Source organism: Bombina bombina, chromosome 1 (genome assembly GCF_027579735.1).
Source record: "Bombina bombina isolate aBomBom1 chromosome 1, aBomBom1.pri, whole genome shotgun sequence".
NCBI classification, from domain to species: domain Eukaryota; kingdom Metazoa; phylum Chordata; class Amphibia; order Anura; family Bombinatoridae; genus Bombina; species Bombina bombina.
This window is the reverse complement of record NC_069499.1, coordinates 1213736049-1213750937: the sequence shown is the minus strand read 5'-3', so window position 1 is coordinate 1213750937 and position 14889 is coordinate 1213736049. Positions and strand designations below refer to the sequence as shown.

Genomic DNA, 14889 nt, shown 5'->3' with positions numbered 1-14889 from the left:
TAGAACTTTAAAGCACGGACTACATCTAAATTGTGTAACAACCGTTCCTTCTTTGAAACTGGATTCGGGCACAAAGAAGGCACAACTATTTCCTGGTTAATATTCTTGTTGGAAACAACTTTTGGAAGGAAACCAGGTTTAGTACGCTAAACAACCTTATCTGAATGAAACACCAGATAGGGTGGAGTACACTGAAGAGCAGATAATTCAGAAACTCTTCTAGCCGAAGAAATAGCAACCAAAAACAGAACTTTCCAAGATAACAACTTGATATCTATGGAGTGTAAGGGTTCAAACGGAACCCCTTGAAGAACTGAAAGAACTAAATTTAGACTCCAGGGAGGAGTCAAAGGTCTGTAAACAGGCTTGATCCTGACCAAAGCCTGAACAAAAGCTTGAACATCTGGCACAGCTGCCAGTCGTTTGTGTAACAAGACAGATAAAGCAGAAATCTGTCCTTTTAGAGAACTCGCTGACAATCCCTTATCCATACCTTCTTGGAGAAAGGAAAGGATCCTAGGAATTTTAATCTTACTCCATGAGAATCCCTTGGATTCACACCAACAGATATATCTTTTCCATATTTTATGGTAAATCTTTCTAGTCACAGGTTTTCTGGCTTGTACCAGAGTATCTATCACAGAATCCGAAAACCCACGCTTAGATAAAATCAAGCGTTCAATTTCCAAGCAGTTAGCTGGAGAGAAACTAGATTTGGATGTTCGAATGGACTTTGTACTAGAAGATCCTGTCTCAAAGGTAGCTTCCATGGTGGAGCCGATGACATATTCACCAGGTCTGCATACCAAGTCCTGCGTGGCCACGCAGGAGCTATCAAAATCACTGAGGCCTTCTCCTGTTTGATGCTGGCTACCAGCCTGGGAATGAGAGGGAACAGTGGAAACGCATAAGCTAGGTTGAAGGCCCAAGGCGCCACTAATGCATCCACTAGAGTCGCCTTGGGATCCCTGGATCTGGACCCGTAGTAAGGAACCTTGAAGTTCTGACGAGACGCCATCAGATCCATGTCTGGAATGCCACATAATTGGGTCAAGTGGGCAAACACCTCCGGGTGGAGTTCCCACTCCCCCGGATGGAAGGTCTGACGACTCAGATAATCCGCCTCCCAGTTTTCCACTCCTGGGATGTGGATCGCAGACAGGTGGCAGGAGTGATCCTCCGCCCATTTGATGATTTTGGTCACCTCTCTCATCGCCAGGGAACTCCTTGTTCCCCCCTGATGATTGATGTAAGCAACAGTCGTCGTGTTGTCTGATTGGAATCTTATGAATCTGGCCTTTGCTAGTTGAGGCCAAGCCCTGAGAGTATTGAATATCGCTCTCAGTTCCAGAATGTTTATCGGGAGAAGAGACTCTTCCCGAGACCATAGACCCTGAGCTTTCAGGGAATCCCAGATCGCGCCCCAGCCTAATAGACTGGCGTCGGTCGTGACGATGACCCACTCTGGTCTGCGGAAGCTCATTCCCTGGGACAGGTGATCCTGGGTCAGCCACCAACGGAGTGAGTCTCTGGTCTTCTGATCTACTTGAATTACTGGAGACAAGTCTGTATAGTCCCCATTCCACTGTTTGAGCATGCACAGTTGTAATGGTCTTAGATGAATTCGCGCAAAAGGAACTATGTCCATTGCTGCAACCATCAACCCTACTACTTCCATGCACTGAGCTATGGAAGGCCGTAGAACAGAGTGAAGAACTTGACAAGCATTTAGAAGCTTTGACTTTCTGACATCTGTCAGGAAAATCTTCATTTCTAAAGAATCTATTATTGTCCCCAAGAAAGGAACTCTTGTCGACGGAGACAGGGAACTTTTCTCTATATTCACCTTCCACCCGTGAGATCTGAGAAAGGCCAGAACGATGTCTGTGTGAGCCTTTGCCTTTGAAAGAGACGACGCTTGTATTAGAATGTCGTCCAAGTAAGGTGCCACTGCAATGCCCCTTGGTCTTAGAACCGCTAGAAGGGACCCGAGCACCTTTGTGAAAATCCTTGGAGCAGTGGCTAGCCCGAATGGGAGAGCCACAAACTGGTAATGTTTGTCCAGAAAGGCGAACCTTAGGAACTGATGATGATCTTTGTGGATAGGAATATGTAGATACGCATCCTTTAGATCCACGGTAGTCATAAATTGACCCTCCTGGATTGTAGGTAAAATCGTTCGAATGGTTTCCATTTTGAACGATGGCACTCTGAGAAATTTGTTTAGAATCTTTAAATCCAGAATTGGTCTGAAGGTTCCCTCTTTTTTGGGAACTACAAACAGATTTGAGTAAAACCCCAGTCCTTGTTCCACAGTTGGAACTGGGTGTATCACTTCCATTTTTAACAGGTCCTCTACACAATGTATGAATGCCTGTCTCTTTATTTGGTTTGAAGATAAACGAGAGATGTGGAACCTTCCCCTTGGGGGTAGTTCCTTGAATTCTAGAAGATAACCCTGAGAGACTATTTCTAGTGCCCAGGGATCCTGAACATCTCTTGCCCAAACCTGAGCAAAGAGAGAGAGTCTGCCCCCTACTAGATCCGGTCCCAGATCGGGGGCTACCCCTTCATGCTGTTTTGGTAGCAGCAGCAGGTTTCTTGGCCTGTTTACCCTTGCTCCAGCCTTGCATCGGTTTCCAAGCTGGTTTGGTCTGGGAAGCATTACCCTCTTGTCTAGAGGCTGCAGAGTTGGAGGCCGGTCCGTTCCTGAAATTGCGAAAGGAACGAAAATTGGACTTATTCTTAGCCTTGAAAGGCCTATCTTGTGGGAGGGCATGGCCCTTACCCCCAGTGATGTCTGAAATAATCTCTTTCAATTCTGGCCCAAAGAAGGTCTTACCCTTGAAAGGGATATTAAGCAATTTTGTCTTGGAGGATACATCCGCTGACCAAGACTTTAGCCAGAGCGCTCTGCGCACCACAATTGCAAACCCTGAATTTTTCGCCGCTAATCTCGCTAACTGCAAAGCGGCATCTAAAATAAAGGAATTAGCTAACTTAAGTGCGTGAATTCTATCCATAACCTCCTCATACGGAGTCTCTCTACTGAGCGATTTTTCTAGTTCTTCGAACCAGAACCACGCTGCTGTAGTGACAGGAATAATACACGAAATAGGTTGAAGGAGGAAACCTTGCTGTACAAAAATCTTTTTAAGCAAACCCTCCAATTTTTTATCCATAGGATCTTTGAAAGCACAATTGTCCTCAATAGGAATGGTTATGCGTTTGGCTAGTGTAGAAACCGCCCCCTCGACCTTAGGGACTGTTTGCCATAAGTCCTTTCTGGGGTCGACCATAGGAAATAATTTCTTAAATATAGGAGGGACAAAAGGTATGCCAGGCTTCTCCCACTCCTTATTCACTATGTCCGCCACCCGCTTGGGTATTGGAAAAGCGTTGGGGTGCACCGGGACCTATAGGAACTTGTCCATCTTGCACAATTTTTCTGGGATGACCAGGTTGTCACAATCATCCAGAGTAGATAGCACCTCCTTAAGCAATGCGCGGAGATGCTCTAATTTAAATTTAAATGTCACAACATCAGGTTCTGCCTGCTGAGAAATTCTTCCTGAATCAGAAATTTCCCCATCTGACAAAACCTCCCTCATAGCCACTTCAGATTGGTGTGAGGGTATGACAGAGCAATTATCATCAGCGCCCTCCTGCTCTACAGTGTTTAAAACAGAGCAATCGCGCTTTCTCTGAAATGCTGGCATTTTGGATAAAATATTTGCTATGGAGTTATCCATTACTACCGTCAATTGTTGCATAGTAACAAGAATTGGCGCGCTAGAAGTACCAGGGGTCTCCTGCGTGGGCAAAACTGGTGTAGACACAGAAGGAGATGATGTAGAACTATGTCTACTCCCTTCATCTGATGAATCATCTTGGGCAACTTTACTATCTGTGGCAATACTGTCCTTACTTTGTTTGGACGCTATGGCACAATTATCACACATATTTGAAGGGGGAGACACATTGGCTTCCATACATACAGAACATAGTCTATCTGAAGGCACAGACATGTTAAACAGGCTTAAACTTGTCAATAAAGTACAAAAACCGTTTTAAAACAAAACCGTTACGGTTTCTTTAAATTTTAAACAGGGCACACTTTATTACTGAATATGTGAAAAACTATGAAGGAATTATTCAATCTTAACCAAATTTTTACCACAGTGTCTTAAAGCATTGCACCCCAAATTGACTGCTGTTAACCCTTAAAATGTGGAAACCGGAGCCGTTTACAGTTTTAACCCCCTTACAGTCCCAGCCCCAGCCTTTGCTGCGACTTCACCAAACCCAGGGGAGTATACGATACCCAATGAAGCCTTCTAGGAACCTTTTCAACTAATTCCAGACCCACACACATGCAGCTGCATGTACTGCTCTCAAAAGTAACTGCGCAGTAATGGCGCGAAAATGAGGCTCTGCCTACTACAGAGAAGGCCCTTCCTGACTGGGAAGGTGTCCAAACCAGTGCCTGACGTAAAAAAAATGTTCCCCAAAGATATAAAGTGTGAATTTCAACATCAAACTGAATAAAATGCCCAAATAAAGCAATCGATCCAGCCCATAAAAGTGTCTACCAGTTTTATAGCCCATATTAAGCCCTTTTTTTCTGTTTGAGACTAAGAAAATGGCTTACCGATCCCCATGAGGGGAAAAAACATAATTTATGTAAGAACTTACTTGATAAATTCATTTCTTTCATATTAGCAAGAGTCCATGAGCTAGTGACGTATGGGATATACATTCCTACCAGGAGGGGCAAAGTTTCCCAAACCTCAAAATGCCTATAAATACACCCTTCACCACACCCACAAATCAGTTTAACGAATAGCCAAGAAGTGGGGTGATAAGAAAAAAGTGCGAAAGCATATAAAATAAGGAATTGGAATAATTGTGCTTTATACAAAAAAATCATAACCACCACAAAAAAGGGCGGGCCTCATGGACTCTTGCTAATATGAAAGAAATGAATTTATCAGGTAAGTTCTTACATAAATTATGTTTTCTTTCATGTAATTAGCAAGAGTCCATGAGCTAGTGACGTATGGGATAATGACTACCCAAGATGTGGATCTTTCCACGCAAGAGTCACTAGAGAGGGAGGGATAAAATAAAGACAGACAATTCCTGCTGAAAATAATCCACACCCAAAATAAAGTTTAATGAAAAACAGAAACAGAAGATTCAAACTGAAACCGCTGCCTGAAGTACTTTTCTACCAAAAACTGCTTCAGAAGAAGAAAATACATCAAAATGGTAGAATTTAGTAAAAGTATGCAAAGAGGACCAAGTTGCTGCTTTGCAAATCTGATCAACCGAAGCTTCATTCCTAAACGCCCAGGAAGTAGAAACTGACCTAGTAGAATGAGCTGTAATCCTTTGAGGCAGAGTTTTACCCGACTCGACATAGGCATGATGAATTAAAGATTTCAACCAAGATGCCAAAGAAATGGCAGAAGCTTTCTGGCCTTTTCTAGAACCGGAAAAGATAACAAATAGACTAGAAGTCTAGACTTATTAGCTTCAACATAATATTTCAAAGCTCTAACAACATCCAAAGAATGCAACGATTTCTCCTTAGAATTCTTAGGATTAGGACATAATGAGGGAACCACAATTTCTCTACTAATGTTGTTGGAATTCACAACCTTAGGTAAAAATTCAAAAGAAGTTCGCAACACCGCCTTATGCTGATGAAAAATCAGAAAAGGAGACTCACAAAAAAGAGCAGATAATTCAGAGACTCTTCTGGCAGAAGAGATCGCCAAAAGGAACAAAACTTTCCAAGAAAGTAATTTAATAACCAATGAATGCATGGGTTCAAAAGGAGGAGCTTGAAGAGCCCCCAGAACCAAATTCAAACTCCAAGGAGGAGAAATTGACTTAATGACAGGTTTTATACGAACCAAAGCTTGTACAAAACAATGAATATCAGGAAGATTAGCAATCTTTCTGTGAAAAAGAACAGAAAGAGCAGAGATTTGTCCTTTCAAAGAACTTGCGGATAAACCTTTATCTAAACCATCCTGAAGAAACTGTAAAATTCTCGGAATTCTAAAAGAATGCCAAGAAAAATGATGAGAAAGACACCAAGAAATATAAGTCTTCCAGACTCTATAATATATCTCTCTAGATACAGATTTACGAGCCTGTAACATAGTATTAATCACAGAGTCAGAGAAACCTCTTTGACCAAGAATCAAGCGTTCAATCTCCATACCTTTAAATTTAAGGATTTGAGATCCTGATGGAAAAAAGGACCTTGCGACAGAAGGTCTGGTCTTAGCGGAAGAGTCCACGGATGGCAAGAGGCCATCCGGACAAGATCCGCATACCAAAACCTGTGAGGCCATGCCGGAGCTACCAGCAGAATAAACAAGCATTCCTTCAGAATCTTTGAGATTACTCTTGGAAGAAGAACTAGAGGCGGAAAGATATAGGCAGGATGATACTTCCAAGGAAGTGATAATGCATCCACTGCTTCCGCCTGAGGATCCCGGGATCTGGACAGATACCTGGGAAGTTTCTTGTTTAGATGAGACGCCATCAGATCTATTTCTGGAAGCTCCCACATTTGAACAATCTGAAGAAATACCTCTGGGTGAAGAGACCATTCGCCCGGATGCAACGTTTGGCGACTGAGATAATCCGCTTCCCAATTGTCTATACCTGGGATATGAACCGCAGAGATTAGACAGGAGCTGGATTCCGCCCAAACCAGAATTCGAGATACTTCTTTCATAGCCAGAGGACTGTGAGTCCCTCCTTGATGATTGATGTATGCCACAGTTGTGACATTGTCTGTCTGAAAACAAATGAACGATTCTCTCTTCAGAAGAGGCCAAGACTGAAGAGCTCTGAAAATTGAACAGAGTTCCAAAATATTGATTGGTAATCTCACCTCCTGAGATTCCCAAACTCCTTGTGCCGTCAGAGATCCCCACACAGCTCCCCAACCTGTGAGACTTGCATCTGTTGAAATTACAGTCCAGGTTGGAAGAACAAAAGAAGCCCCCTGAACTAAACAATGGTGATCTGTCCACCACGTTAGAGAGTGTCGTACAATCGGTTTTAAAGATATTAATTGAGATATCTTTGTGTAATCCCTGCACCATTGATTCAGCATACAGAGCTGAAGAGGTCGCATGTGAAAACGAGCAAAGGGGATTGCGTCCGATGCAGCAGTCATAAGACCTAGAATTTCCATGCATAAGGCTACCGAAGGGAATGATTGTGACTGAAGGTTTCGACAAGCTGAAATCAATTTTAGACGTCTCTTGTCTGTCAAAGACAGAGTCATGGACACTGAATCTATCTGGAAACCCAGAAAGGTTACCCTTGTCTGAGGAATCAATGAACTTTTTAGTGAATTGATCCTCCAACCATGATCTTGAAGAAACAACACAAGTCGATTCGTATGAGATTCTGCTAAATGTAAAGACTGAGCAAGTACCAAGATATCGTCCAAATAATGAAATACCACAATACCCTGTTCTCTGATTACAGACAGAAGAGCACAGAGAACCTTTGTAAAAATTCTTGGAGCTGTAGCTAGGCCAAACGGCAGAGCCACAAACTGGTAATGCTTGTCCAGAAAAGAGAATCTCAGGAACTGATAATGATCTGGATGAATCGGAATATGCAGATATGCATCCTGTAAATCTATTGTGGACATATAATGCCCTTGCTGAACAAAAGGCAAGATAGTCCTTACAGTTACCATTTTGAACGTTGGTATCCTTACATAACGATTCAATATTTTTAGATCCAGAACTAGTCTGAAGGAATTCTCCTTCTTTGGTACAATGAAGAAATTCGAATAAAACCCCAGCCCCTGTTCCAGAACTGGAACTGGCATAATTACTCCAGCCAACTCTAGATCTGAAACACATTTCAGAAATGCTTGAGCTTTCACTGGATTTACTGGGACATGGGAAAGAAAAAATCTCTTTGCAGGAGGTCTTATCTTGAAACCAATTCTGTACCCTTCTGAAACAATGTTCTGAATCCAAAGATTGTGAACAGAACTGATCCAAATTTCTTTGAAAAAAACATAACCTGCCCCCTACCAGCTGAGCTGAAATGAGGGCCGCACCTTCATGTGGACTTAGAAGCCGGCTTTGCTTTTCTAGAAGGCTTGGATTTATTCCAGACTGGAGATGGTTTCCAAACTGAAACTGCTCCTGAGGATGAAGGATCAGGTTTTTGTTCTTTGTTGAAACGAAAGGAACGAAAACGATTATTAGCCCTGTTTTTACCCTTAGATTTTTTATCCTGTGGTAAAAAAGTTCCTTTCCCACCAGTAACAGTTGAGATAATAGAATCCAACTGAGAACCAAATAATTTGTTACCCTGGAAAGAAATGGAAAGTAGAGTCGATTTAGAAGACATATCAGCATTCCAAGTTTTAAGCCATAAAGCTCTTCTAGCTAAAATAGCTAGAGACATAAACCTGACATCAACTCTGATAATATCAAAAATGGCATCACAGATAAAATTATTAGCATGTTGAAGAAAAATAATAATATTATGAGAATCATGATCTGTTACTTGTTGCGCTAAAGTTTCCAACCAAAAAGTTGAAGCTGCAGCAACATCAGCCAATGATATAGCAGGTCTAAGAAGATTACCTGAACACAGATGAGCTTTTCTTAAAAAGGATTCAATTTTCCTATCTAAAGGATCCTTAAACGAAGTACCATCTGACGTAGGAATAGTAGTACGTTTAGCAAGGGTAGAAATAGCCCCATCAACTTTAGGGATTTTGTCCCAAAATTCTAATCTGTCAGACGGCACAGGATATAATTGCTTAAAACGTTTAGAAGGAGTAAATGAATTACCCAAATTATTCCATTCTCTGGAAATTACTTCAGAAATAGCACCAGGAACAGGAAAAACTTCTGGAATAACCACAGGAGATTTAAAGACCTTATCTAAACGTTTAGATTTAGTATCAAGAGGACCAGAATCCTCAATTTCTAAAGCAATTAGTACTTCTTTAAGTAAAGAACGAATAAATTCCATTTTAAATAAATATGAAGATTTATCAGCATCAACCTCTGAGACAGAATCCTCTGAACCAGAAGAGTCATTAGAATCAGAATGATGATGTTCATTTAAACATTCATCTGTATAAAGAGAAGTTTTAAAAGATTTTTTATGTTTACTAGAAGGAGGAATAACAGACATAGCCTTCTTGATGGATTCAGAAACAAAATCTCTTATGTTATCAGGAACATACTGAACATTAGATGTTGATGGAACTGCAACAGGTAATGGTACATTACTAAAGGAAATATTATCTGCATTAATAAGTTTGTCATGACAATTAATACAAACAACAGCTGGAGGAACAGCTACCAAAAGTTTACAGTAGATACACTTAGCTTTGGTAGTTCCAGCACCAGACAGCGATTTTCCTGAAGTATCTTCTGACTCAGATACAACGTGAGACATCTTGCAATATGTAAGAGAAAAAAACAACATATAAAGCAAAATTGATCAAATTCCTTAAATGACAGTTTCAGGAATGGGAAAAAAATGCCAAGGAACAAGCTTCTAGCAACCAGAAGCAAAGAAAAATGAGACTTAAATAATGTGGAGACAAAAGCGACGCCCATATTTTTTTAGCGCCAAATAAGACGCCCACATTATTTGGCGCCTAAATGCTTTTAGCGCCAAAAATGACGCCACTTCCGGAACGCCGACATTTTTGGCGCAAAAGAACGTCAAAAAATGACGCAACTTCCGGCGACACGTATGACGCCGGAAACAGAAAAGATTTTTTGCGCCAAAAAAGTCCGCGCCAAGAATGACGCAATAAAATGAAGCATTTTCAGCCCCTGCGAGCCCACAGGGAAAAAAGTCAAATTTTTAAGGTAAGAAAAATAATTGATTCAAGTGCATTATCCCAAATATGAAACTGACTGTCTGAAAATAAGGAATGTTGAACATCCTGAGTCAAGACAAATAAATGTTTGAATACATATATTTAGAACTTTATAAAAAAGTGCCCAACCATAGCTTAGAGTGTCACAGAAAATAAGACTTACTTACCCCAGGACACTCATCTACATGTTTGTAGAAAGCCAAACCAGTACTGAAACGAAAATCAGCAGAGGTAATTGTATATATATAAGAGTATATAGTCGATCTGAAAAGGGAGGTAAGAGATGAATCTCTACGACCGATAACAGAGAACCTATGAAATAGACCCCGTAGAAGGAGATCATTGAATTCAAACAGGCAATACTCTCCTCACATCCCTCTGACATTCACTGCACGCTGAGAGGAAAACCGGGCTCCAACCTGCTGCGGAGCGCATATCAATGTAGAATCTAGCACAAACTTACTTCACCACCTCCATAGGAGGCAAAGTTTGTAAAACTGATTTGTGGGTGTGGTGAGGGGTGTATTTATAGGCATTTTGAGGTTTGGGAAACTTTGCCCCTCCTGGTAGGAATGTATATCCCATACGTCACTAGCTCATGGACTCTTGCTAATTACATGAAAGAAATGACAGCCTTCCAGCATTACACAGTCTTGTTAGAAATATGGCTAGTCATACCTTAAGCAGAAAAGTCTGCCAACTGCTCCCCCCGTCTGAAGTTATCTCATCTCAACAGTCCTGTGTGGGAACAGCAATCGATTTTAGTTACTGCTGCTAAAATCATTCTCCTCTCACAAACAGAACTCTTCATCTTTTTCTGTTTCAGAGTAAATAGTACATACCAGCACTATTTTAAAATAACAAACTCTTGATAGTAGAATAAAAACTACAACTAAACACCACATACTCTTCACCATCTCCGTGGAGATGCTACTTGTTCAGAGCGGCAAAGAGAATGACTGGGGGGGGCGGAGCCTGGGAGGGACTATATGGACAGCTTTTGCTGTGCTCTTTGCCATTTCCTGTTGGGGAGGAGAATATTCCCACAAGTTATGGATGACGCCGTGGACCGGACACACCAATGTTGAAGAAAGTTTAATTTTAACTTGAGTGTCCATTTAAATAATTTATTCACAACTAAAACAACCTTCTGCTAGATTATTAGAAGACTACTTTGTGTATAATACCTAGATCCAGAATTTTACATTTGTATATTATTAAAAAATAGTTAATGGTGTTATATATTGTAAGATCACTAACAGTCAACCAAAGTGATCATTTTAAAGCATAGGCTGTACACTAAGAATTTTTTTTAGCAAGCTGCTATAATATCCCTTGTTTTAGTATTTGCCATTTATTTTTATTGACTTACTAGCCTAAAGAAGGAAACTTGGCAATTATAAGGTTATTTGATTACCATCTCTAGAGAGTCATTTTTGATGTGCAATGTGTTATTTCTCAAATCTCAGTCAAGGGCAGATTCAGAATAAGCAAAAATATTAAGCAGCCAAACACATTTTGGAAACAGGCAAGTATGTATATAAATTTAACACCATAGGAGCTAATATTCGATGACTCTTGGCTCTATCTCATGGTATTTGTGAAGTGCTGATCATACAGCCAGGACAAGTGTCAACAATAAAACGTTTCATTTTCTTTCTTTATTTCATATTAAATATCTTCCAAGGGTGAGGTATTGATCATGTCATCTAATAGAGTTAAAAGCTTAGCCATTGCCTATTTTATCAGTATTATCATGGACAGATTTATGGAATTTCACGAATCAAAAGTACCAGTGCAGATAAATCTATGTACAAATACTCTACACGATGACAACCCTGTTCTAAACAGATTTTACTTTTTCTGTTGTGCATTTTATGTTTATTTAAAAAAAGAACTAAAAATAAGACAGTTTTACAAAAAGACTGCTGTATCAGTTTAAGATCTGAAATGGTTTTTATATTTCCACTTTTTTCTAACTTTATTTAAAAATACATTGCATTCTGAGTAAGGCCACCTTTAATGACAGATGCACAAACTTATTACTATAAAGTGACCAGGCATGCCATCTTCAAATCAGATTAGAATTTGCTCTCTGGATCATCATGTAATGAATTTGAGCATGTAATATTTCCACTATAATGGCCCTTTAATACCATCTGGAATATTAAGGTTGCTGTCTGCTGCTTTGTTATCCCTGCATGTAGTTGGGCAAGAGTGGCACCAAAAGCAGTCACCCTTTGGTGTATCATGAGTGCAGTTAGAAATCGAAATGCCACAAACGGCACAGTGCCATATATTGCTGGCTATTACTCTATAGCATACATTATAAAAAAATAAACACACAAAAACATGCTGAAACAGGTTGTTTTTTTTATTTGAATTTTGCTTTGCCACCATATTATGAACAGTGTAAAATAGCAGCATGGTCTTTGAAGTTGAGCAAACAGCTTCCCAAAGCAAGAATAACAAACACTTCAGAAAAATATCTTTGGCGCTTTTTTGTCGTCTTTTTAGATGCAAAAGTTATTCAACTCAATGCTATGTGCAGTCTATGGTATGTGGCATCTATTAAACCAGCACTTCCAGATAAAACAAGATATTTTGCAGCTGATAGAATTTTAAATAAAAATAGTAACAAAAATAATGCTCATGCAGGTCATACAAAAAAGAAAATATTCTCTATGTTTATGCTTCGAACCAAGACAGACAAAAATGCATTCATGTTGAGTATTATACAGATGACTTTTGGGTTACAGTATACTTATTGCTGTTTAATATACATATATATGTTGCCAGGATTTGCACTCTAGTTTGCTGCTGAACAAAGAGAAATAAGCAAGAAATAAAGCCGTTAAATTTCCCATGAATCATAATTTGTTACCAAGCCCCATGATAGTCGCACCTCTGCAGTGCATATATATATATTATTATTTAAAAGGGAAAGTCTAAAGCAAAAAGGACTGACCCTAGCTTACTATGTAAAGTCCCACTAAGGAGCATTACATCTTACAAACAGGACAGCTAGTTAGCCAATTCAGACCTGTGTGTTTACATAAATCTTTTAACCACTAGCCATGACCTGGCCAGGAGGTGCAATGCAGGGGAGTTAAAATACATAGTAATCTAAGATAAGTCACGCAAACGTAACCTTTAAGAGTATAATGTTTGCTCTTTAATATGTTGAAAGGATTACTTAGCTCATTTCTTTTGAATTTAGGATGCCCAGAAAAAAGGGCACACAGGAAGCCTACAAAGAACCTAAACAGAAACCAAAAGCTGGTATATGGAAACTCTGTAGTAGGCCTTGAGTTCCATATGTTCCTAGACATCAGTTCACAAGATACCATGTTTTCTCCATCAAACAGAAAATCTTATCCGAAAGGCACAATATGGAGAGGAGGTTTGTCAGCCACACAATGCTGCAGTGGCATTAAGAGCTGAAGAATGCGGCTTTTTATTGGCAACCTCCAGATTATAGTGCTAGATAGCTTTATTAAACAAACTGCTTCAAACATCTCAAATCTAATGTAGTTATGAAGATAAAATTATATTGTATATATAATAGAGGTTGGGAAAGTTAACCAATATTTTAGTTTTATAAAAATAATAACCATGACATTCTTCATGAAAGATATATTTATCTAGAATATAAAGCAAAAAAGAAATATAAATGTAATAAACTTTATAACATTATGAAAATATGACGGCAGTAGAAAAACATCTGCAGGGAATTTATGATAAAGTATCAACAGTTCACCACATTGCGCTGCAATGCAGTTATGGAGCATCAGACAGCAATGGTCAATATCTAGGATCAGATAAGTTCCATATATGAATGCATTTTAGTGTGAACTTGAAGGGTCAAATGTGAAAGAGAGCACTTATGGCGTACAGCGCTTCTTCCTGAGAATCGGGAGGTTTCTAATGGTGCTAAGCCAACCTGAAAAGTCTTGCCAACTTTGGCAGTTTTCCCACCAAACATATGGGTAAGAGCTTGAACTGCCAAATTTTGCAAGTCATTCCGCCAGGGGGTTTAGAGCTCTTCAGATACTTTAAGTGCAAGGTTTAAACTTTCTTCATCCCTCGGCCCATCAAGCATGCAAAGACTGTCATAACCATCTTGGGATTCACCTCTACAAGATCATCAGGCAGAGCATATACACGGGCACCAATTTTTCTAGCCACTGACACGGCATACCTTTTGGGAAAAATGACAAAAAGGTTTTAAATTTTAGAATTATATAAATATGTCCCATATCTGTAAAGAGTATACACTTTTTAGGACTTAAAGGGACATTATACACTAGATTTTTCTAAATGTTTTGTAGGTGATCCATTTATATTGCCCATACAGGTTTTTGCTTTAAAAAAAAAAAAAAAAGTTTTAATTATTTTTAAATAACATTCCTCTGATTTTCAGACTCCTAACCCAGCCCCAAAGTTTTAAAGTATACTCATGTATACCTACTCCTGCTCCTGTTAGTGTAAAGAGTCTTTTCATATGCAGAGGAGGGGGGGGGATTGTATGCTGCTTTTGCTATACAACCACTTTCAGTGGGTGTTCCAGCAAACTTTTTCAACAGCGCTAAACTGTGAGCTTCTAAGTAAGTTTTTAAAAGTTTACTGGATTTTTACATAAGTATCTGTGCATATTACTCTTTATAGTAGTGTCTGTTACATGCAGTTATATGAAAATTGGTGTATACTGTCCCTTTAACTGGTAAAATCTTTAAACCATATCTGCTCATGGTATTCCACATATAAGAAAAACACACTTACTTGGCATTATTATGTTTATCTTCATCAGTTAAATTGTCTCTCTTTACTAGATCATAATTAATGGAACCAGGCTGAACCGCATCAATCAAATCCACAACTGCTAAGCTGGTACTAATGTTTTTGTCCTGTTGGAAAAAAAATACAATAAATTGTTTATTGAGTGAAATTTTGACAATACAACCTACATAAAGTTAGTAAGATAA

The 14889-nt window shown here is 39.4% G+C and overlaps 1 protein-coding gene across 1 annotated transcript in view; it reads right to left on the bottom strand.

Annotated features, from left to right (window-relative positions):
- Window positions 1–12257: 12257 nt before the first annotated feature.
- The window catches only part of PLS3 (plastin 3), a 169238-nt gene continuing 166606 nt past the window's right edge, over window positions 12258–14889 (bottom strand). Inside the window, exons 15-16 of the mRNA XM_053718738.1 lie at window positions 14687–14811; window positions 12258–14105 (exon numbers count right to left, since the gene is read on the bottom strand). Of these exons, the coding sequence (XP_053574713.1) occupies window positions 13973–14105; window positions 14687–14811 (258 nt within the window). The 3' untranslated portion in view covers window positions 12258–13972. The remainder of the gene's footprint in view (window positions 14106–14686; window positions 14812–14889) is intronic.